General features: G+C 42.4%; 1 protein-coding gene across 1 annotated transcript in view; it reads right to left on the bottom strand.

Annotated features, from left to right (window-relative positions):
- Positions 1–13911, bottom strand: part of LOC125454480 (polypeptide N-acetylgalactosaminyltransferase 5) — a 78912-nt gene extending 65001 nt beyond the window's left edge. The window contains exon 1 of the mRNA XM_048535305.2: positions 12150–13911. Coding sequence (XP_048391262.1) covers positions 12150–13606 — 1457 coding nt within the window. The 5' untranslated portion in view covers positions 13607–13911. The remainder of the gene's footprint in view (positions 1–12149) is intronic.
- Positions 13912–24013: the final 10102 nt, after the last annotated feature.

Raw genomic sequence — 24013 nt, 5'->3', positions numbered from 1 at the left:
TAACCACACACCCTCAATTTATCCAATCTTCACTCCTATTAAAATGCTGTAGTTAGTTCATTAGACCTTCATCTTACACATTCCTATAATAAAACAAATGAAAATCTTTGTTTATTTAATTTCTCAGATGTAGTTATTTCTGTTACAGGTTTAACCATCAGCTACAACAATTTCCAAATTTCCAATTTCAAATATTAAGTGTAAGCAATATTAGCTCAGGCTACCTCATAGAGTCATAGAGTTGTACAGCACAGAAACAGACCCTTCAATCTAAGTCGTCCATAATCGACCAGATATCCTAAATGGCCTGCTTCCCTCTAAGCCCCTCCTACTCATATACACATCCCAATGCCTTTTAAATGTTGCAATTGCACCAGCCTCCATCATTTCTTCTGGCAGCTCATTCCATACATGCACCACCCACTGCGGGAAAATGCTGCCTCTTAGGTCCCTTTTAAATCTTTCCCCTCTCACCTTAAACCAATGCCCTCTAGTTTTGGACTCCCACACCATGTGGAAAAGACTTGCTTATTTATCCTATTCATGCCCTTCATGATTATAAGGGTCACCCCTGAGCTTCTGATGCTCCAAAAGAAAATAGGCCCAGCTTATTCAGCCTGAGAAGGAGACAAAAATGTAGGTGACTACTGATATTCTTGAGAGACACAAGGCAAAATGTAAAAGAAATCTATCTAGTTAAAATAATATTTTGGAGACTGATGATGCACTCTAGCCCCTAAGACAGCAACAAGTCACAAAAGGTATCAAACATTCAGGTGAACATGGCATGGTTTCTCTCTAAGGACACCTTAATGCAGATGTAAACAGAAAAGACGGCCAAGCAGTTAAGAGGAATGACTGTCTCAAAGACCTGTTTATTGACACTTCAGCCAGGTCACAGAGTACAATCAGGTCCGAAATATAACTGAAGCCCGTCTGCACCATTTAGTCACAAGTCAGGGATGTGGGCTGAGGTGTAAACAAAATCTGAGTTACAGTCGAAGTGGATCACTTGATGAAAAATCCATATGGGTGGAGGTCAGAAATATGGGATAAAACAAAATAACACAAAAATAACTGCTCTGGTGAAGAGAGTCAGCTAGACTCGAAATGTTAGCTTGCACTCTCTGCATGGATGTTGTGTGACATGCTGCAATCTCCAGCATTTGTTGTTTTCAGTACAGATTCCAGCAGCTGCAGTAATTTGCTCCCACAAAAACGGCTGGAAAGCCAGGGTGGAAAAAGGATACAGACAATTTACAGAAAGATAGTAATAGATTAAGTAAGTGAGTAAAATGTTGGCAAATGGAGTATAACATAGAAAAACATCTGTGGTGAAAAAGGCATTTGACACATTTGCCTTCATTAGTTCGCACAGTGAGTATAGATGTTTGGAGGTCATGTTGCAGCTGTACAGGTCATTGGTGAAGCCACTTTTAAAATACTGCGTACAACTTTGGTCGTCCTTCTATAGGATGATGTTTGAAGGTCAAAATGGTGTAGAAAAGATTTACAAGGATGTTGCAGGACTGGAGGGCTTGAGTTATAGGTAGAGGCTTAACAGGCTGGGGCTATTTCCCCTGGAGCATCGGCGGCTGAGGGGTGGCTTTGTAGAGGTTTATAAAATCATGAGGAGCATGGATAGGATGAATAGCCAAAGTCTTTTTCCTAGGGTGGGGGTGTCCAAAACTACAAGGCATATGTTTAAGGTGAGAGGGAAAAGATTTAAAAGAGACCTAAGGGGCAACCTTTTCATGAAGAGGGTGTTGTGTGTTTGGAATGAGTTGCCAGAGGTGGTGATGGATGCAGGTGTAATTACAACATTTAAAAGGCATCAGATGGTTATATGAATAGGAAGGGTTTAGAGGGTGGAGATGGAGGGAGTGGATAGGTGGGAGGAAGGGCGGACAGGTTAGGGAGGCGGGGATGAGCTGGGCTGGTTTTGGGATGCGTGGGGGGGGGGGGGGGGGTGAGCAGATTTTGAAGCTTGTGAAGTCCACATCGATACCATTGGGCTTGCAAGGTTCCCAAGCAGTGCTGTTCCTGCAACCTTCGGGTGGCATCGTTGTAGCACTGGAGGAGGCCTAGGATGGATGTGTCATCCAAGGAGTCGGAGGGACAGTTGAAGTGGTTCACGACTAGGAGGTGCAGTCGTTTGTCGCGAACTGAACATACGTGTTCCACAAAGCGGTCTCCAAGCCTCCACTTAGTTTCCCCGATGTACAGGAGGCCATATCGGGAACAGGTGATACAGTATACAGACTGGGCTGTCTGGTCAGCGTGAGCCAGTTGGATCAAAGGGTCTGTTTCCATGCTGCACAATTCTATGATGCCATTCTAATGCAATTTGGGAGATCACTTTGCAAACCACTTCAGATTAGTTCTGTATCTCAATCATACCCATTTAAATTCTTCATTTTCACGTCCACTCTGACATCTCTGCTCTGAAGATAAATGCTAAGCTTGAGAGTAGTACCTCAGCTTTTGATTCAGCACTTTTAAGTTTTCTGGACAAAAACTTATTTTAACAATTTCAAATCATAACCTTTGTCCCCAAGTTTTCAGAAGCAATTCATGATGATTGTTTTGATAATCCCATATAGCTCTCCCACAACCCTTTGTTCAAGTTTTTTCTACTTTTGCCAACTCCTCAAAGACTTGATTTGTCAGCACCCCACTGATTTGTGCAGGGTTCCCATGATGCTGGGAAATGGGGTCCATTAGCTCAGTTTCCCTCTCCAAAGATGCTGCCAGACAGAGAATATACAGAATTTTCCCATTTTGCATTTCAATCGATAGCAGTAATTTGCTCTTTTATCAATGATTAGCAACGTGCTCAGAAGAAAACAATACAATGAAAATCTGACCAAACGTACGCAGAAACATTATCCATCCATTCTCTCCACAGATACTGAGTGTTTCAAGTATTTTGCTCCTAAAATATCCAAATTGAAAACAGGAAATTGCAAAATGTAGAACATACCTTAGGAGCATCAGTCTTGAAAACAGTATTATTCTAGACACAAATTTCCTTTCTACCTCACTCCACCCCATCCACTGCAAGAGGGGCTCTGAGTGAAGAATTGCTTCTATGAAAAACATGACTCTGCCTTTCTTCAACAAGCCCTCCAAGCCTACTGATTGTTCTTTACACTTTCACAAACAACTATAGTAGATGCAATGGCTGTCCTCTTCCACCTTTCCACAGCAGTTCACTACAGACAATGGGAAGGGATATGGAGGGATGGAGCAAGATTGGAGGATGTTAACAGTACCTTTACATTTATTCGCTACAACGGTACTAATCTCTGTTCATAGAATGTAGAACTGTATAGCATAGCAACAGGCATTTCAGCTCACGAACAGGATGCCAAATTAAACTAATCTCTTCTGCCTGACCTTGGTCCATATTCCTCCATTTCTTAGATATTCATGTGCTTATCTAAAAGTCCCTTAAATGCCCCTATCGTATCTGACTCAACTACCACCCCTGGCAGTGCACTCCAGATTTGTACCACTTTCCTGTCAGATCACTTTTGAATTTTCCCCCTCTCACCTTAAATGTCTGCGCCCTAGGGGAAAAAGATTCCGACTGTCAACCCCATCAAGTCTCCCCGCTGCCTCTGCCACTCCAGAAAAAACAACCTGAGTTTTTCTGGCTTCTCCAGGCAACATCCTAGGAAACCTCTTCTGCACCCTCTCCAAAGCCTCCACAATCTTCCTGTAATGTGCTGACCAGAACTGAACATAATACTCTAAGGGTGGCCTAACCAAAATCTTATAAAGCTGCACCATGACATCATAATTCTTGTACTCAATTCACTGACCAATAAAGACAAGCATGCTGTGTCAGAGATAGTAAGAACTGCTGATGCTGGAGTTAGAGATCACACAGTGTGGCGCTGGAGGAACACAGCAGGCCAGGCAGCATCAAGGGAGCAGGAATGCTGACATTTCGGGTCCGGACCCTTCTTCAGAAAGGATTTTAGCAATTCTTGATGTAGATTGTAAGTATTTGAGGACCTACCATTAATTTCTGTGGCACATCACCAGTTGACAGCTTGCCAACTCAAAAAACCCTATTTGTCGCTATTATGTGTTTCCTGTTAGCAAACCAATCATTTAACCATGCCAATACATCAAAACTTACTCTATGTGGTATTATCCTGTGTAGGAACTTTTGATTTGGCTACTTATCAAATGCCATTTAGAAAGTCAAGTTCACCACATTAACAAGTCCATCTCTATTTACCTTAGATGTTGCTTTATCAAAAGCTCTAATAATAGCATAAGACATAGGAGTAGGAGCAGATCATTTAACCCCTCAAATCTGTCCAGGCATTCTATAAGGTCATGGCTGATTTTCCCCAGGTCTCAGCCCCTCTTTTGTGTAAGCGCTCAGAGCGTTCAACTCATCGATATTTCACAAGTCCATCTAGCTCCTCTTTAAATACTTTTAATGATCTAGCCTCCAAAAATCACCGCTTTAGAGAATTCCAGATATTTTCTGGGAGAAGAAATTTCTTTGCACCACACAAATGACAGGCAATGACCAGCTCCAAAAAGAAGTAATCCAACCACCACCCCTCAACATTTAATGAATGGTGTGATCATCCCTGAATCCACAACTACTAACTTCCTTGAGATTACCATTGATCAGAAGGTCAACTACATAAAAACAAAGTGCTACAACAGCAGGTCAGAGACTAGAAATACTGCAACAAGTAACTCATCTCCTGACTCCCTAGAGCCTCTTTGATTCCATATCCACAAGCATCCACTCCCTTCACTATCAGTGCTCAGTAGCAGCAGTGTGTACTATCTGTAGTATGCCTTGCAGAAACTCATCAAAGGTCCTCTAACATAACCTTCGAAATCCATAATCATTTCCATCTAGAAGAACAAGGGCAACAAATACATGGCAACACCACCACCTGCGAGCTCCCCTTCAAGCCACTCACTATTCTCACGTGGAGATATATTGTTGATTCTTTATTGCTTCTGGGTCAAAATCCTGGAATTCCCTCCCTCAGGGCATTGCAGGGGAAACCAACAGCACATGGACTGCAGTGGATCAAGAAGGCAGCTCATCACTGCCTTCTCAAGGGTAGTTAGGAATGAGCAATAAAACTGCTCAGCCAGCAAAGCCCATGTCCCACAGGTGAATAAAAAAAACTGTTGTAAATGTAGTTAGACAATCTCTTTGTTGGAAATGTCTTCTCACTGTCAACTATGCCATGCCTCCTTAGAATCTTGCATGTTCCAATAAGAACACCACCTATTTTTTTAAACTGTAATGAATAAAAGGCCTAATCGATTTAGGTGCTCTTGATAAGTCAGCCCCTTTATCCCAGAAATCACGTTAGTCTATCTATTTTGCATGATCTCCAGTATCGGTATATCTTTTCTTAAATGTGTGGACCAAAACTGTGCACAGTATTCCAGGGGTGGCCTCACCAAGACCCTGTACAGTTGCAACAAGACTTCCCTATGTTAAAACTCCAATGCCCTAGCAATAATGGCCAATGTTTCATTTGCTGTCCTAGTTAATTGCTGTCCCAGCATGCTAACATTTTGTATTTCATAACTGATTATTTGAACTTGACTTCACTCTCACAAAGCTGTGTTGGCTTTACCTAACTAAATTGCAATTTTCTAAATATCCTGCTGCAACTTCCGTAACAATGGATTCTAGCAACTTCCCTATGACAGATGCTAGGCTGTCTGGCTTATAGGTTTCTGTCTGTCTCCTTTTTGAATAAAACTGTTGTATTTGCTATTTTCCAATCACTGTGACCATTTAAGGTTACGAAAAGGAGAATTTTGAAAGATACATCTATTTTCTATACTGCCATTTTTTAATTGGATACATACAATCTGATACTGGGTGTACTACAGTCTGCAGATGGCTGACAGCATTACATGATCCACTGTAGGAAATCATAGCCCACTATGTTGTCTACTATTCAATGGAGTCAGACCGATTGCAAACAGCCCATATTGTAATCAATACTGATTTGAATTGTAAAGCAAACAATTATAGGAGATAAGATCAAATGAATGGATTAAAATATTTTTGCTGTCCTAAGATTGTACGAAGTTAGGATAGAAGTAGACCCTGGCTGATCTAATTGCGGACCTAACAGAGGAGAAACTCTTTCCAATCGCGGACTTAAATGCGACATGACTCATGTTTCAACTGTTCCCCAGTTCCAGATTTCTTCAGGAGGGGAATGTAACAAATGTAGTTATTCTAAACACAGTGAATGTCATTATGTTTTCCCAGCTTTGACCTCATCAGAATAGAAAATCCGTTCCATTTGAAGAAAAATCCATGTTCACATCAAAATTGTGCTATCATAAAAATTGTAGCAGAGACAATGGGAACTGCAGATGCTGGAGAATCCGAGATAACAAAGTGTGGAGCTGGATGAACACAGCAGGCAAAGCAGCATCTTAGGAGCACAAAAGCTGACGTTTCGGGCCTAGACCCTTCATCTGTTGAAAGGTCTAGGCCCCAAAAAGTCAGCTTTTGTGCTCCTAAGATGCTGCTTGGCCTGCTGTGTTCATCCAGCTCCACACTTTGTTATCTCTATCACAAAAATTGTGTGCTTTTTGACATAAACTCTTATTCCTGTTCAAGTCTCAGCAGGTGAGGCCCACGCAAGCAAAAGGCATTGTCTGCACTGTGCTGGAATGTAATTATTACCAGCATGACCGTAAAAGCTTTGTTTATATTCCTGTCATAAAACTGATCATACCTGGGTTAGTCCCAACTGTATAAAACTAAATATATTTGATGCTTACTGATATTGCTTATTCTCTATAATTAATAGGATCCTTCGATATAACTTCTGGAAGTTTTCACAAAAAGAAACTAACAAGCGAAACTAGTTTTGAATTGCAGATCTACTAAATTGAAATAGTCTTTTTCAGACTACAGCAAAATGTGGGTGATTCCTTCTAAGTCTTAAGTAGGAAACTGCAACTACTTCTGAATTTACAATGTTAATTTTCTTATAATTTTTGTATCCATTTGTCGATGCAATATGTCATACATCTATCCAGCATACAGACTCACCAATGTCTGAAATAAACATTATAGAGTAGGTAAACCAAACTCAGGCATCTGAAGTAAATAATGCACTATAAATACAATTTATACCTTTCAATAGTAAAATAATAATGACCATATATTTCTATTTAATTCACCAGGGGATGTAGGTGTCACTGCCTACCCCTAATTGATCTTGAGAAGGTGGCACCCAGTTGCCCTCGTGGTCTACTACAATCCACGTGGTGTAGGTAGACCAACAATGCCTTGAGGGAGGGAATTCCAGGATTGTAACCCATTGAAGGATGACATAGCTCCAAGTCAGGTGAGTGGTCTCAGAGGGGGGAATTTGCAGGTGGCATCCCTGTGCCTAATGTGCCTTTGTCTTTCTAGACAGTGGTGGTTGTGGGTTTGGAATGTGCTGTCTGAGGACCACTGGTGAATTTATGCATTGTCTCTCTTAAGATTGTACACGTTGCTGTTACTGACTGTCAGTAGTGGCTGTTTGTGGACGTGGTACCAATCAAACAGGCTGTTTTGTATTTGATGGTGCCAATCTATTTGAGTGTTGCTGAAACAGCTTTCAACCAGGCAAGTGGGGAGTATTCCATAACAATCCTCACTTGAGCCTTGTAGGTAGTAGATCGGCTTTAGTAAGTCAGGTACAAAAACAAAGTTGCTGAAAACGTTCAGCATGTCTGGCAGCATCTGTGGAAGAGAAAACAGAGTTAACATTTTGGGTTCGGTGACCGTTCCTCAGAACAGTAAGTCAGGTGGTGAGTTCTTCACTGCATTATTCCTAGCCTCTCTCATGCTGTTGTAGCCACTGTTATTTATATGTTAGTCTAGTTCAGGTTCTGATCAACAGTAACTCCAGGATGTTGACAGTGGGGGATTCAAAGATGGTAACACCATTGAACATCAAGGGTCGGTGGTGATTAAACTGTCTCTTACTGGAGATTGTCATTGCCTGGTATTTGTATAGTGCAAATGTTACTTGCAACTTTTCACCCTAAGCCTGGATATTCTACAGGTCTTTCAGCATTTAGACATGGATGGCTGAAGCTGATGGGAGCTAGGGCACAACCCTGAGGAACTCCTGCCGAGGTGTCCTGGAGCTGAGATGATGGGCCTCCAACAAACATCTTCCTGTCAGGTATGACTCCAACTAGCAGAGAGTTATATCCTTGGTTCCTACTGAGTCCAGTTTTGCCAGAAGTCCTTGACACCACACTCAGTCAAAGGCAGCCTTGATGTCAAGGGCAATCATTCTCACGTCACATTGGAATTCAGCTCTTTTGTCCATGTTTCAACTAAGGCTATCATGGGGTCTGGAGCCGAGTGATTCTGCCAGAACATAAACTGGGCACCACTGAGCAGGTTGTTGCCAAGCAGGTTCTGCTTAACAGCATTGTTGATGACACCCTACATCACTTTACTGATGATCGCGAGTAGACTGAAGGGGTGATAATTGGCTGCATTGGATTTATCCTGTTTTTTGTGCACAGGACACACCTGAGCAAATTTCCACACTGTGAGGTAGATTTTGTAGCTATATTCGAACAGCATAGTATGGGTGCAGCAAGTTCTGGAGGACAAGTCTTCCATACAGTTGCGAGAATTTTGTCAGGATCCATTGCCACCAACCTGATATCATGTGGATTGAAACAAATTGGCAGAAGACTGGCATCTGTGGTTTTGGGGAACTTTGGAAGATGCCAAAATGGGTCATCTGCTGGACACGTCTGGTTGAAGATTGTTGCGAATGTTTTAGCTTTATCTTTTCCAGTGATATGCTAGGCTTCTAATAATTGAAAATGGGGATACTTGCGGACTGTCATCTTCCAGTGAATTGTTTAATTGTCCACCATTATTCGCAACTGGATGTGGCAGGACTGCAGAGTCTAGAACTGATCCATTGGTTGTGAGATCACTTAGCTCTGTCTATCAGTTGCTGTTTATGCTGTTTGGTGTGCAATTAGACATACAGCCTCCATCAGGACAACATCTCTTGTTTTTTAGCATGTCCGGTGCTGCTTCTGGCATGGCCTCATGCAATCTTCATTGATTAAGAGTTGATCACTTGGCTTGATGATAATGGAAATGGTCGGGGTATTCCGAGGCATGAGACTGCAAATTGTATTGGAGTATGATTCAGCTGCTGCCCACAGTGCCTCATGGAGTTCCAGTCTTGTGTTGCTCGGTCTGTTTCATGTCTGTACCATTTCACCTAGTAATAATACCACACAACATGATATAAGGTTTATCAATGAAGGGAGGACTTTGTCTCTATGAGGTTTGTGTACTGGTCATTCTTACTGACACCATCATGCATAGATGCATCTGCAGAAGGCAGATCGGTGAGGATGAGATCGGGTATAATTTTCCCCTCCCTATTTGTTGTAGACTACTCTAGCAGCAATGTTGTTTAGGACTTGAGCAGCTAGATCAAGAGCATTGCTTCTGAGCCACTCTTTGCAGTAGAAATTGTGATGTCCCACCCTTCATGTCTCCTCCAAATATTGCTCAACATCGGGTAGCACTGATTCCTCTGCTGTTAGAGGATTGTACATGATAATTAGCAGGAGATTTCCTTCCCCATGTTTGATCTGATGGCAAGTTTCTTCAAAGTCAATGTTGAGGACTCCCGGGCATTCCCTCATGACTGTATACCACTGTGCCACTATCTCCACTGAGTCTTCCCTGCCAGTGGGACAGGACATATCCATGAATGGAGATAGTGATATCTGGGGCATCAACAAGGTATGATTCCAAGAGTATGACTATGCCAGGCTGTTACTTGACAGCCCTCCTGGCTTCAGCACTAGTCTCCAGCTATTAGTAAGGAAGGCCTGGTTGTTTTTGCCATTGTCAGTACTCAGGTCGATGTGTTTTCATTCCGTTTTAGGGCTTTATTCAATTGAATGGTTTGTTAAACCATTTCAAAGAGGGCTGGTATCATATGTAGATCAGGTAAGATTGTTTTTTCTGTCAATTATGATAATTCTAGATTTTTATTGAATTTAAATTCCATCATCTGGAACTTGAAGCAAGGTCCCCAGAACATTACCTGGGTCTCTGGATTAATAGACTGGCAAAAATATGACTTGGCAACGTCTCTCTTTGAGCATAATACAAATTTAATTAGTTCCAGCCTTTGAAAATTGTTTTGTGATTTGAATTGCTTCCCACCACCTGAAATTGGTGAGTTAACATGAGAAATGTTCCAATAAAAATTCTAACAGGAGCTATATAAATCTTGGAAAATAAAACTTCTGATGTGCAAAATGGTTGATATAAATTTAGGATTTAAGAGTACAGAAAATAATAATGCTAAATTCTAGATGTACAGCAAAAGTAACAAACTAACGTGAGTGATAAACACCATGTCATTATGCATTGATAGTGTCCCTACTTCTGTGCTTGGAAACCTAGGGATCAAGCTCCAATTGCTCCAGAGGTGTATTATAGAATATCTGAACAAGCTGATTCAAAATGTCTACCCACTTAGCACAATATTATAGACACTGGCATATAAACAAGCGAGATTAAATATTTTATTAATCCACTTATTCAGACATCTTGGTTTGGCCACATCTGGAGTATTGTATCCAGTTCTGGTCGCCTCATTACAAGGAAGATGTGGAAGCATTGGAAAAGGTGCAAAGGAGATTTACCAGGATGTTGCCTGGAATGGAGGGAAGGTCTTACGAGGAAAGGTTGACAGAGCTAGGGCTTATCTCTTTAGTACAATGAAAGATGAGACGTGACTTGATAGAGGTATACAAAATGATCAGACGTATGGATAGAGTGAACACCTATAGACTTTCTCCTAGAGTGGAGGTAGCTGTTATGAAGGGGCATAGTTTTAAAGTGAGTGGAGGTAGATATAGGGGAGACGTCTCAGAGGTAGGTTCTTTACTCAGAGTGGTTGGGGCATGGAATGCATTGGCGGAACAGGTAGTGGAGTCGGCCTCATTAGGGGCATTTAAGCGGCTATTAGATAGGTATATGGATAATAGTATTAGGTAGGGGTGGAGGTTAGCTAGACCTTAGGTTTAGGGTAAAAGCTTGGCACAACATTGTGAGTCGAAGGGCATGTATGGTGCTGTACTGTTCTATGTTCTACACCTATGTTCTATCTTACGTTAGATACACTTCTGAAGGAAGCGAGACTTAAACCCGATTTTTTGGCCGAGAGTTAGGTGCACCACCTCAGCACAAAGGCCTTTCACAGAGTGAGTATCAGATTACTGCAGTGCATAAGGATGCTACTGATTGTGCATTTTCCAAACAATAAATATTCTTCTCTTACCTTGTTCAAACATACACTTCTGCAGCAGGTGGAACTTGAACACAGGGCTTCTGACCCACAGATAGGGACACTATCATTGTATCACAAGATTGTCTCCAAAAAAGAACATAACAGTCATAGGCACTGATATCAGAGATAATGGGAACTGCAGATGCTGGAGATTCCAAGATAATAAAATGTGGGGCTGGATGAACACAGCAGGCCAAGCAGCATCTCAGGAGCACAAAAGCTGACGTTTCGGGCCTAGACCCTTCATCAGGATAGGCACTGATATGTTTGGCTTCACTGAATTTGATCAGACCTATCCATCTGCATTGAATGATTACCATGATGTGGAGGTGCCAGTGTTGGACTGGGGTGGACAAGGTCAGAAATCACATGACACCAGGTTATAGTCCAACAGATTTATTTGAAAACACAAGCTTTCATAACATAGCTCCTTCCTCAGGTGAAGTGAGAAAGAAGCAGGTTGAACACAGAATTTAAGTAATTATTATTAATCAATTAAAACCTCCTAAGTAATTAAAGATTTTGGTTTGTTTAATACATCCTCATCAGTTGTGTAGCCTTTCCATCTTTATAAATTCTGTGTTCTGTGTGCTTCTTTGTTACTTCATCTGAAGGGGCTACATTCTGGAAACTTGTGTTTTCAAATGAACCTGTAGAATGATTACAGCAGACCTCTAACTTACAGTCTGAGGATAAAATCTGAACCCGTCAACGTCATTAAGCCATGGAGTGCCACAGATCAGATCACAGATTTTGTAATTACTATCTCACCCTTCAGGTCTGGTGTCCGGAATAGCCCTGTCCAGTGGAATCTTGTCACTGAGATATACGTTGAAATGTCCCTCGTTCCATTTCTCCTTTGCTAATTTTTCATGTTCCTTTGGCACAATTGCTCGATGCCCGAATTGACCAACGGCTTTGGAATCACGAGGGGATATGGTTATGTCAATGCCCAAAACTTTATGCACTCCGACAACAGAATCTAAATGAGTAAATGAATGGTTTAGAATATTGCTATCGCTCTGTAATTCGTTTGTTTCGTTGATTTTAAGAGTTGCTTCCATCGTAATATCTTTCGAAAAATCGCTTTCTTCAATGGCATACGTCTGATTTTTTATTAAATTGTTCATTGCCGTTTCGTTAATTTCAAGTTCAGTCTGTGTGTTTGTGGCATTGGTTAATAAACCGCTTACAACAGTCTTAAATTCAGCCTGTTTCAATACAAGACCCTTTATGCCATTAATAGTGGCGGATTCATTTTTTGTTCCGTTCCAAACTTTAAAAGTGGGGGCTGTTTTCCCATTGGATTGTTTTACTGTATCATTGACCGGTATAGCCACTGTATTTGGTTCGATTGCCACGGCAGATAAATTGACCTTGAGCTTTTCTTCCAGCGCGGTACTTTCAGCGTTTTCTGCTGCTTCAGTTGGTAAGGGGTGTGGGTGAAGTGGGGAGCCTGGGGTGGCCTCTACCGTGCGGTCGCTATCGGGCTTTTCTTCCGCCGGCTTCACACTTTGTTGCCGGCTTCCTTTGGCCGACCTGCCCCGTTGGTCGGGCTGAAACTGCGACTTTTGACCAGCAGGACTCACCGGCTGGACCATCACTTTCGCCCCTGTTGGGGGGTGCTGAAAAGGCTTGCTGAGATCGGGCCTCCGAACGTCGGATACCTTCCCGGGTAGTGAGGCGGGGTGGGAAGTTGCGAGTACCGGCCGGGGCCGCCATGCAGGCGTGTGGAGGCGGCCGTGATCTCCGCGGTGTCGAGACTGGGGAGCCGTTGGCCGGTTCCAGAATGTTCTGGGGGGCACAGAGAGAGCGCGGCCGTTGGTCGGGGGGCGCGTGCCCAGTCGCACGAAGTGTTTCGCCCGCTTCCCCTCAATCTGCCGCCCGCCGGCTGCCGGCAGCCTTTCGGCGGCTTCAGCCGCAAGATCTTCGGCCGGGACGGAGCGGTTTCCATGGCGAGCCCGCCGCCCTGAGTCCCCCTCCTCGGCAAGCCCGTAAACGCCTCCGGCCCGTTTCCTGAACATCTTGTGCAGCTCCTGGTCTTGCAGCACCTTCGCCCTCAGCCGCTCCAGCCGTACCAGCTCTTCCCTGGAAACTCTGCTGTTGATCTCGGTGAAGGAAAACCGTAGCGCTGCCATGTCAAAGATCAACCAGATAATTGAGGCGGCAAAAATAATCGCTAGGATCCTGCCGCTGCCTCGAAAGAGTTTCCTCATTTTATTGACCATTTATTTCCTTGACCTTAATACGGGCTGTCCCTCCCTTTTCACCCGTGCAATGAAGTGGCGATGCCCCTTTCTGCTTCACGGCGTCTCATCCACTCAGCCCCTGCCTGCCTGCGTGGCATTTCAGCAACCGGCTTCACCGGAACGAGCCAACTGTGCAGCGGTGATAATGCTGCAATAACACATCGAGACACTTAACACCTTCAAGTATAATAATAAATATTTACAACCACTTCAATCCTGAAGCAGGTGTTCGAACCATACAGTCATTACTCCTGCCTTTAAGGTGCACCGGCCACGTGTCAAGTTTGTATCCTTCTCGGGAACAAGGAAAGACTTGCAGTGTAATTCTGGAGTTTGATTGGTTTGAATATATTCGTTTCTTCTGATATTTTAAGCGTCGCTTGTATTTGCATGGTCAACGAAAGTTTAAATGCCGAACTACTGCAAAGAAATATGAACGCGATCTTATTATTAAACCCTATTTAGTTTGATCTGACAACATTTTAGCTAACAATTGTCTTCTCAGGTTTCGTCAAACTTTTAGTGTAGAAAGGTAAGACCGTTCCTTTTGTCTAAAGTCTGGGCCAGAAAAACAATTTCAACCATCCATTGTCAGTTGTGTTAAATAATGCACTATGAAACTATCGACAGCACAATTAAGTGCAGTGCACAGTTTTTTCCTGTCTCATTTTCAATCTTAGAAAACTGGCCCGGTTACTCACTTTTACTGTTTCCATTTCAGTCGCCATGTAGACACAACAAAATTATGAGATTTTTACACAGTATGCTCATGTGAAACAGGAATTGGAGGGAGCCTGCCCAAGTTCATTTCAACGGGTGCTAAACAGACAAAACTTTTGAGCTATAATTCCTGGCTGGATAATGAAGGTTCATTATATAACTGGGTAGAAGATTCAATTGGTAATTACAGAAGTGTAAGGGCTCAGGTATATTTGTTTTTAAATTTCATTGTCAGCCTTGTTGAAAGCACTCACACCTCTGTCAGAGGGTGGTGGATTCAAGAATTAGCCCAGAGACTTCAGCAATTGTCTGGGTTGATTTCTTTTAAATTTCAAAAATATACTTTATTCATAAAAAAACCTTTATATACATATATAGTCACTAAAACAGTTTGGTTCTGGACAAATATAACAAGGTGTAGAGCTGGATAAACACAGCAGACCAAGCAGCATCAGAGGAGCAGGAAGGCTGACGTTTCGGACCTAGACCCTTCTTCAGAAATGGGGAAGGGGAAGGGGGTTCTGAAATAAATAGGGGGAGAGGGGGAGGCGGACAGAAGATGGATAGAGAAGAAGACAGGTGGAGAAGAGACAGACAGGTCAAAGAGGCGGGAATGGACCCAGTAAAGGTGAGTGCAGGTGGGGAGGTAGGGAGGGAATAGGTCAATCTGGGGAGCATGAAGAGACAAAAACAAATTGAGAATGACTGTATCCAGTAAACAATGCCAAGGCATATCCAAGACACTCCAATATCATCCAAGGTGGCAGCAGAGGAAGACACTTCAGCCAGAGCTTCTCTGCTCTGCCCATTATTTTTCAATTTTTTTCCTTTTCTTGAATTTTTTAAAAAACTTTTAACTTTCTAAATTTACTCAGAGGAGAATGGAGGAGATGAGTCCCAGACTGGAGGCCAGTATGGGAGGCGAGCCCCAGACCAGAGGTCGGCATGTGAGGCAAGGCCCTGTGCAGACTGGAGGTGAGACTTCGAGTTTTGAAGCCTGGCGTGGTCTGGAGATTTGGCCCAGTGTGGTCTGGAGGCTAGGTGCTGGCACAGACTGGGGTGAAAGTACTTTCCTTTTTATTCTTATGCTGGACTTTTAATTTATTATTCTTTCAATTTTCTACAAAATACTTAAGTTATACCTAGATATCTTGTACCTAAGATGGTGGCATGAGTGGCGATATTGCAAATTTCTCACTGCATTCATTCCAGTGTTCATGAAAATAAAACTAATTTATTCATTCATTCATATCTTACCTGTACAAGACCATACTTGCATACGTTTGCGAGACTGGGACAGTCCAATAACTGAGCAGAACCCCGTTTAACTTTGTCTTTCCCCATTGTGCCTTCGCAGCAGCTGCCCCAAGCTTTAGTGTGTCCCTAATCACATAGTCCTGGACTTTGGAATGAGCCAGTCTGAAACACACAGTCGAGGTCAGCTCCTTGCTCTGGCAGACCAAAGACTGTCTTTCAGGTGCAGCCAATGTTTGTTTAATGTGCACTGTGGGGAACAGACCGTAGAGCACAGAGTCCTGGGTCACAGAGCTGCTTGGGACGAACCTCGACAAAAACCACTGTATCCCTCTGCAGACTTCCTTTGCAAAGGCACATTCCAGAAGAGTATGTATGATAGTCTCTACCCCCCTGCCCCCCAAACTGATGCTTCAAGGGCAGCATGCAGTGGCACAGAGAGTCTGGGCACACCTGAAAGATCTTACAGGTGATGCTGCAATTGTCCGGACTAATGCTTTATTGCTGCATTGAAATATCATAGAATCCCTACAGAGTGGAAACAGGTCATTTAGCCCATTGAGTCCACAACAACCCTCTGAACAGCACCCCACTCTGACCCAAACACCACCCCCCCGCCCCCCCCCCCCCCCCCCCCGCCCCCCCCCCCCCCCCCCCCCCCCACCGTAACCCTGCATTTCCCATGGCTAATCAACTCAGCCTACACATCTTTGGATTGTGGGAGGAAGCTGGAGCACCTGGCATTGACGCACACAGATATAGGGAGAACGTGAAAACTCAACACAGATCGTCACCAATGGTGGAATTGAGCCCAGGTCCCTGGCACTGTGAGGCAGCAGTGCTAACCACTGAGCCACCGTGCCACCCCAGAATATTGCACTGTTGAAGGTGTCATCTTTTGGATGAAATCATAAAATGAAGCCCTATTTAGGTGAATATAAAAGATCATATTAAACTAAGAGGAACAGGATGTTTTCCTTGAACCCTTGCCTAATATTTATTCCTCAAGCAATATTCCTAAAAAGGAGAGAAAAGTAGAAATTGCTGGAAACAGCAGATCTGGCAGCATCTGTAGAGAGAGTTAATGTTTCAGGTTGAGTGACCCTTACTCAGAAATAACCCAAAACGTTAACTCTAAATTTTCTACACAGATGCTATCAGACCTGCTGAGCTTTCCCAGCAATTTCTATTTTTGTCTCTGATTTACAGCATCCGCAGTTCTTTTGGTTTTCCTAAAAAGATCATTTTGGCAATTTTCTCATTGCCATTCTTGGGTCTTCATTACTTGTTCTACATTACAACAGTGACTACCCTCCAAAAAGTATTTGACTCGATGTAAAAATCTCAGAGATTTTTACTGATATACTGTTAGTTAAAGCATTTTTTTTAACTTAACCCACTGGCTTATGCCAGTCTTTTGAGAAGTCAATTACAAGTTCTTTGGTGAAGCTCTTGATGTGATTTATCTCTACTCAGCATTTCTTTGTAGATGAAGATTTTATGAATGTGTACTCATTGGTTGCAGGCTGCTGGAGGGTAGTCAGGAATATCCGTGGTCAGCAGATTCTCCCTTAGCAGGCACAAGTAAGTTTAGTTACTTTAGTAGGTTTGGCACAATTAAATCTATCCTTCTCCTTTTCTCTATCGACTTGCTGTTTGCTCAGTCTCAAAAGATCTTCTGCCGTTCTCCTGACACAGCATCTCCAGGCATCACAATCTGTGGCCTGCATTTCCCATTGGCAGTGGTTGATGCAATGCATAGAAAGCAACATCTTAAGACAGTCTTTGAAACATTTGTATGGGCCCCTGTATTCTATTTACCAGCGATCAGCTCTCCATAAAACACCATCTTCAGCAGATGTCTACCCTTCATCTGGGTAATGTGATCCCTCCCCACTCTTCTCATGCACTTCACTAGCTATTTCCACAACTTCAGTGTTTATGATGCATACCTGGAAATGCATCTCGAGACTAGTGCAGAGGCAGCACTAGTTAAAGCACTCTAAATGGCATAAGTGTCAGCAGTACATAACTCAAGCCATACAGAAGAGTGGTGATCTCTATGATTTTGTGCACTTTGAATTTACTCCGTGCTGTAAAGGCTGTGGTTGCTTGACACACATTTGCAGATTTTGCTGAATGCACTGTTTGCTTTATAATGCCTATTGTTCACTTCTGTCTGTATGCTGATGTCAAAGGAGACAGCATTTGTCTTGGTTCCCTCAATGCCGATGCTTCCTAGTGTGCAGGCTGATGCAGTATGTTAGTTTTCTTTTAGTGTGAAGGGTCATGCCATTTCACAAAAATGCACTTAATATTTTGCAGTTCTGACTGATTATGAGCTAAGAGAGCACAATTATCAACCAAAAAAGTTTATGCATGAGTTTTTCCTGTCTTTGTGTGAGCCTGAAATGTTTAAGGGAGAATGAAAACACGTCCTTCAGTCCAGAGGTGTGCGTAAGCTCTGTCATCTTTGAGGTCTTCTGATGTCTAGAGAAACATTATAATAAAAAAGATGGTGAATAAGATCAGGCCAGCACATATCTTTGCTTCACACCACTGGAGATCTGGAAGAGATTTGAGAGATTGTTGTTGTGCTTGATTTGTCTGTAGTAATTTTCATGAAACTGCTTTGCCACGGCCAAGAACCTCTGTGGTCATCCATGTTTTTCAAAGATTTTTCACAGCTCATCTGCACTCATGGTGTTGATTGACTGGGTGAGTCTACAAAGTGATGTGCAGATGCGCAGTCTCAAAACACTTTGTTTTGTCTGAATGCAATTACCATACCATTGGTTTCTCTTTTGCTCTGAAACTGCACTGACTGTCTGTTTTTGTGATGTTCTTTTGCGGTGTGATAGGCGCAAGACTACTCATAAGTACTTTAGCCAGGCTCTTCCCAGTCAATAGAAAGAAGGGTAATCGCGTAGTCGTTGGATCATTCTGGCTTTGTTTTTGTATAAGATAATGATAATGGCATCCTGAAGATCTTGTGGAATCCTGCCGAATTCCTAACAGGTCACAAAAAACTCAAAGAGCGTGGAATGTAGGGTAGGGCTAACATGCTTAAAATCTTCAGGTTGAATTCTGTCACCTCCAGGGATTTCGATTGTTACCTAGTTGATGGCAGTTACAATTTCCTCCAGAGTTGGGCTGTCACATGGATTGTTTTTGGCAGATTCTTGTTGTTTCTAGTTGATGGTAGTATCATCTAATTTCACTTAACATCGAAGAGTATTTCACAGTTGTCTGATCAGTGATCCTTTGGTGTCTCCTATATTGCCATTGGTGATTCCCTATGATTTTGGTTTGAAATACTAGACCATTGACAGATCATAGTGCTTGATTGAAACTTCTTATGTCACTAGTATCGGGATATGATTTTTTTCCTCTCTGCAATTGATTTGGATAATCGTCAGTTTACATTGAAGGATGCTGCATGTTTGATCAGAGGCTTTCTTCTTCTTTTGGCTGGCTAACTGAGCCAGGAATATATTGAGTGATAGAGGTTGTACTCCTAGACCTTCAGTCAGCTGTATCCTACTCCATTCCTCATCCACACCCACCTCTTTCCAAGTGGCACCAAGTGCCACAGCATAGACCACTGTCTCAGCTGAGATACAAAACATAAAGGAAGGAGAAATTATGAACATGACAACATCTAAATGGAGATAGTAGGAAATGTTGATACTAGAGAATCTGAGATAACACAGTGTGAAGCTGGATGAACACAGCAGGCGAAGCAGCATCGGAGGAGCAGGAAACTTTGACGTTTCGGTTCGAGACCCTTCTTCAGAAATGGGGGAGGGGAAGGGGATTCTGAAATAAATAGGGAGACAGGGGGAGGCAGATAGAAGATGGATAAAGGAGAAGATAGGGTGAGAGGAGACAGATAGGTCAAAGAGGCAGAGCTAGAGCCAGTGAAGGTGAATGTGGGTAGGAGTTAGGGAGGGGATAAGTCAGTTCAGGGAGGACGGACAGGTCAAGGAGGTGGGATGAGGTTAGTGAGTAGGAGATGGACGTGGGGCTTGAGGGGGGAGGAATGGTTACGGAGGTAGGGACTAGCTGGGCTGGTTTTGGGATGTGGTCTGGGGATGGGAGGTTTTGAAGCTTGTGAAGTCCACATTGATACCCTTGGGCTGCAGGGTTTCCAAGCGAAATACGAGATGCTGTTCCTGCATTTTTTGGGTGGTATCATCATGGCAGTGCAGGAGGCCCAGGAGGGACATGTTGTCTGAGGAGTGGTGGGGGGAGTTGAAATGGTTTGTGACTGGGATGTGTAGTTGTTTGTTGCGAACTGAGCGTAGGTGTTCTGCAAAGTGGTCCTCAAGCTTCCACTTAGTTTCCCCGATATGGAGGAGGCCACAACGGGAACAGCGGGTACAGTACATCACATTAACAGATGTGCAGGTGAACATCTGTTTGATGTGAAAAGTCTTCTTAGGGCCTGGGATGGGTGGCAGGGGGGAGGTATAGGAGGCATAGCACTTGCTTCAGTTGCAGGAAAAAGTGCCGGGGGTGGTGAGGCTGGAGAGGAGTGTGGAGCGGACAAGGGAGTCACAGTGACAGTGGTCCCTCCGGAAAGCAGATAAGGGTAGGGAGGGAAACATCTAGGTGGATTTCTTCCTTGATCAAGTTAATTTCCAAGGATGTGGAATTTCAAGCAGTTCAAAGTACCAAAATAATCATCATGTTCTGGGCCAAATATGGGCTAATTATTATGATCGTTAGTTTACTAGCTATGGATTAAATAGCTCATTCAATCTTTACTGCCAATGATTCTACCATTGTCCCTTTTAGAACAGCTTGTCCTTCTTTGCTTATTAATTCCATAGATCTTTACCAGATGAGATGGCACCAATGATTAATTAATGCGTCTGCTAAGCGTTTACAGTGTCACCTTCTAGTGATTAGCTATCATTGCAAATATCCCAAATGATGTGTCAAAGAATTCCACAAAGTTTATTGATATCCTTTAACTACACAAACCTTATGTGGCTCCACATATAAGAGTGTTGATACAATGCAGAACCTTTCCTACTCCAGTCTTCATTGAAATATATTCAGTGATGGTTGCAACTGGCGAGGATCAGAGATCGTGTTCAAAACATTCATCTTTCAAATTCAGTTTCTGTTGTGTTTATGACTTCCAGAGCCTGCACTTAGCTGTTGGTTTTTGATGAATCTGGAAGATTTATTGCTCTTTCTTCAACTTTCTACATAGGAAGTACTGCTGTCAGCAGCATGTCTAATATGTACATCTGTTCCCCTTATTTGTATGCCACAGCCTGATGATATCTCTGCAAACAAAGTCAAATTCATAACTGACACTTTTAGAGCTGATGGAAGTAGTTTCAGGAAGATGTTTTGAAATGCCTTGAGGTTAGATTCCATTGTAATTTTGCCTTTTCGAGGCAGGTATTAAATTAAAATGCTTACAAGCAAAGAGAATAGCCGGACACATTCTTAATCTGAGCATAGCCTCAGTGTGCATTAATATCCTGGATGCAAATGAAACTGGTTGTCTAATTGTTCCAAATTCTGTTTTACGGGCAACAAATTGCAAGGCGATTTTATCACTGAAGACTTAGTACATCAATACCAGTCTAGTCATTGCAATTGTTTGATGTTAGTGAACAATGCTTATTATTCTGTGCCCCAGTACTATTGCAAGTCCTAAACAGTGAACTTGCATAGATAATAGAAACTGCAGATGCTGGAGAATCTGGATAACAAGGTGTGGAGCAGGATGAAAACAGCAAGCCAAGCAGCATCTTTGGAGCAGGAAAGCTCTCCCCCACATATAGCTTGCATAGATGTTCACTCTTCAATGAAAAATTAAGCAAAATCCTTGTTAGAGTATACAAATCCAACAAATTTGTGTACTGCTTTAATATCTGTTGGTTGTTGTATCCTTGCTATAGCTCTCACCTTGTCAGATCCAATAAAGAATCTCTATGCTGTCATGACACAACTTATGAGGCATTCGCAATTGCTTCTTTTTCTTATTCAGCTTCAGGTTCACCTGGTGTGCTCTCTTTAGTAGTTGCACCAGATTATAATTGTGATCTGAGATGGCTTCTTACATTCTTTCTCCAAATCCATAGATTAGTAGATCATCCATAACAGCTTCTGCACCATGATGATCACTAATTATATTGTATTGTCTGTGTTAATACACTTATGGTGCAGCAGAAATGCTAAAAGGCATACAAAACGATGTGTATGTCCTGAATAACATCCAAAATGTAGTTTAAAACCTACAGCTTTCACCCAGCTTTGCTTGACAGTAAAAAGTCTTTGCATCAAGGGTAGTAAAGAACTTTTTCATTGGCAATTTGTGGCAACATTTCTTCAATGATTGCAAGATCTCTTCAAAGTTTTATTGAGACCCTTATGATAATGCTACTAATCCAGGGTGTAAATGTTGTCTTGACTACTCCTTTCTTTTCCATCCCTTCCATTTTATCTTTCAGGCTGGACTCGAGGGCAGCTGGAGTGTTCCACAGTAGATGCTGTGTTGGTCTCATACTTCCATGTATTTTGAAATGATATTCACCAGGAGGGCATCCGAGACTTTCAAAAGTGGCCCATTAAACTCAGCAAATCTCATATAGCAGGTTTAGGGTTAGCAGTCTAAACTTTAGTCATGTTTCAGCTAGAACTGGAACTCCAGATCTTCAGTCATTTTAATGCATTGGGCACTCAGCTCTATTTGTCATCTTGGCACATCATACCTTTGAGGGTTTTCATTTCAGGTCACCATCTTGGGTGAACTTAAAGTGATCTGTTATGTTACTAAAAGATCCTGTATCCATCTGACTGTTCATTGAATATTTTCTTCTGTAGCCATAATTCTAAGTCATAAACTCTATGTCGTTTTTAAAGTAGATGACACCAATCAGTTATGTGGCATAAAGTGATTTGGGGAGGCAATACCACAATGGTAGAATCACTGGACTCGCAAAATCAGAATCCCAAGCTAATTTTCTCGGGAGATGGTTTGGAATTTTCTATGGTAACATTCAGTCAAAAAGAGAAAAACTGAAGTAAGACAGTAACCCAATGGTGACCATGTACCACTGTTAATTGTCATTAAAATCCAATTAGATCATGAATAAATTTTAGGGAAGGAAATCTGCCATCCTTACATAACTTGGTCTGGCCTACATGTGACTCCAGATCTGCAGCAATGTGTTTGAATCTTAATTGCTCTCTAGCAACTAGGGATAGGCAACAAATGTTGGCTTAGCTAGTGATACGCAGATCACATGACAAATTTTAAAACATCACAATCATCGGCCTATATCTTGCTAGCAGCTGTATGTATAGGTTTATTTTCAACTTTCCAGTTAAACACTAGCATGCAAAGTGATTAAGATTAGGACATTTTTAGCTATGGAACATCGCTTTCTCAGACTATATCTGCTTCCCTTTCTGATGTCTGATACCCTCTGCAATATTTACATCCTGTCGCCTGAAGTGACTGTAACAAGTTCAGTTAGGTGGTCCTCACGGACATATTTAGGTGATCCTCATGGAAATATGAGTTCGCTGATTGGCACTGTTATTCTGGTCCAATCAGGGAGCTCTAGCTGACAGGTAAGAACACAAGTGTCAGACATCCTGTTCACTCTTAGAGATGGCTTTGGGGAAGCTGGATCAATGCCAAGGGCTCTCCACGAGTAAATAAAAGGTGACTTGGTGATAGAAAACCAGCCTCTGTGAAGTTATTTTAGTGGTGATGAGAGAAAAGCATGCTCCTGAAGAAATTTGCTTGTGACAGTTGTCTTCTAATTGGGGTAAGCATTTCTGGCATCATGCCGTTATTTGGGAAGTTTGACTTGTTTGATCCTGCTGCTGAAGACTGGACCTGGTATGTAGAAAGAATGCATTACTTTTTCTGGGCAAATGACATTGGGATGGATGAAAAGGAATGAGTAATTCTCCTGACAGTTTGTGGACCTCCAGCTTTTTCAGTGATTAGGAGCCTGACTTTCCCTGAAGTATCAAATACTAAAACCTTTCAAGAACAGACAGATTTAGTTGAGGAATATTAAGACGCGAAACCTCCTCTACTTCTGAGACACTATCGGTTTTACGTGGCAATTCGAGAACCAGTGGAATCTGTATCAGGATTTTTGAAGAGGTGAAGATGACTGCCAAAGGCATATGACTGGTTTAACCCTTAATGAGATACTGAGGACCATTTGGTTTGTGGGATTAATGATATAACCATGCATAAGTGCCTACTAGCTGAAGCCCAAATGGACTTCAAACTGGCGGTACAACTGGCTTTATCATTGGAAAATGTGGCAAGTGGAGCATTTGAGTTTCAAGGTATTCTGATCTAGTGGATTCACCAGTCCAAATGAGCTTGGGGAACACCACTTGAGTGAAGCCAATTGCATA

This window comes from Stegostoma tigrinum, chromosome 7 (assembly GCF_030684315.1).
Source record: "Stegostoma tigrinum isolate sSteTig4 chromosome 7, sSteTig4.hap1, whole genome shotgun sequence".
In the NCBI taxonomy this organism is placed as follows: Eukaryota; Metazoa; Chordata; class Chondrichthyes; order Orectolobiformes; family Stegostomatidae; genus Stegostoma; species Stegostoma tigrinum.
This window is presented reverse-complemented; position numbering and strand designations above follow the sequence as displayed.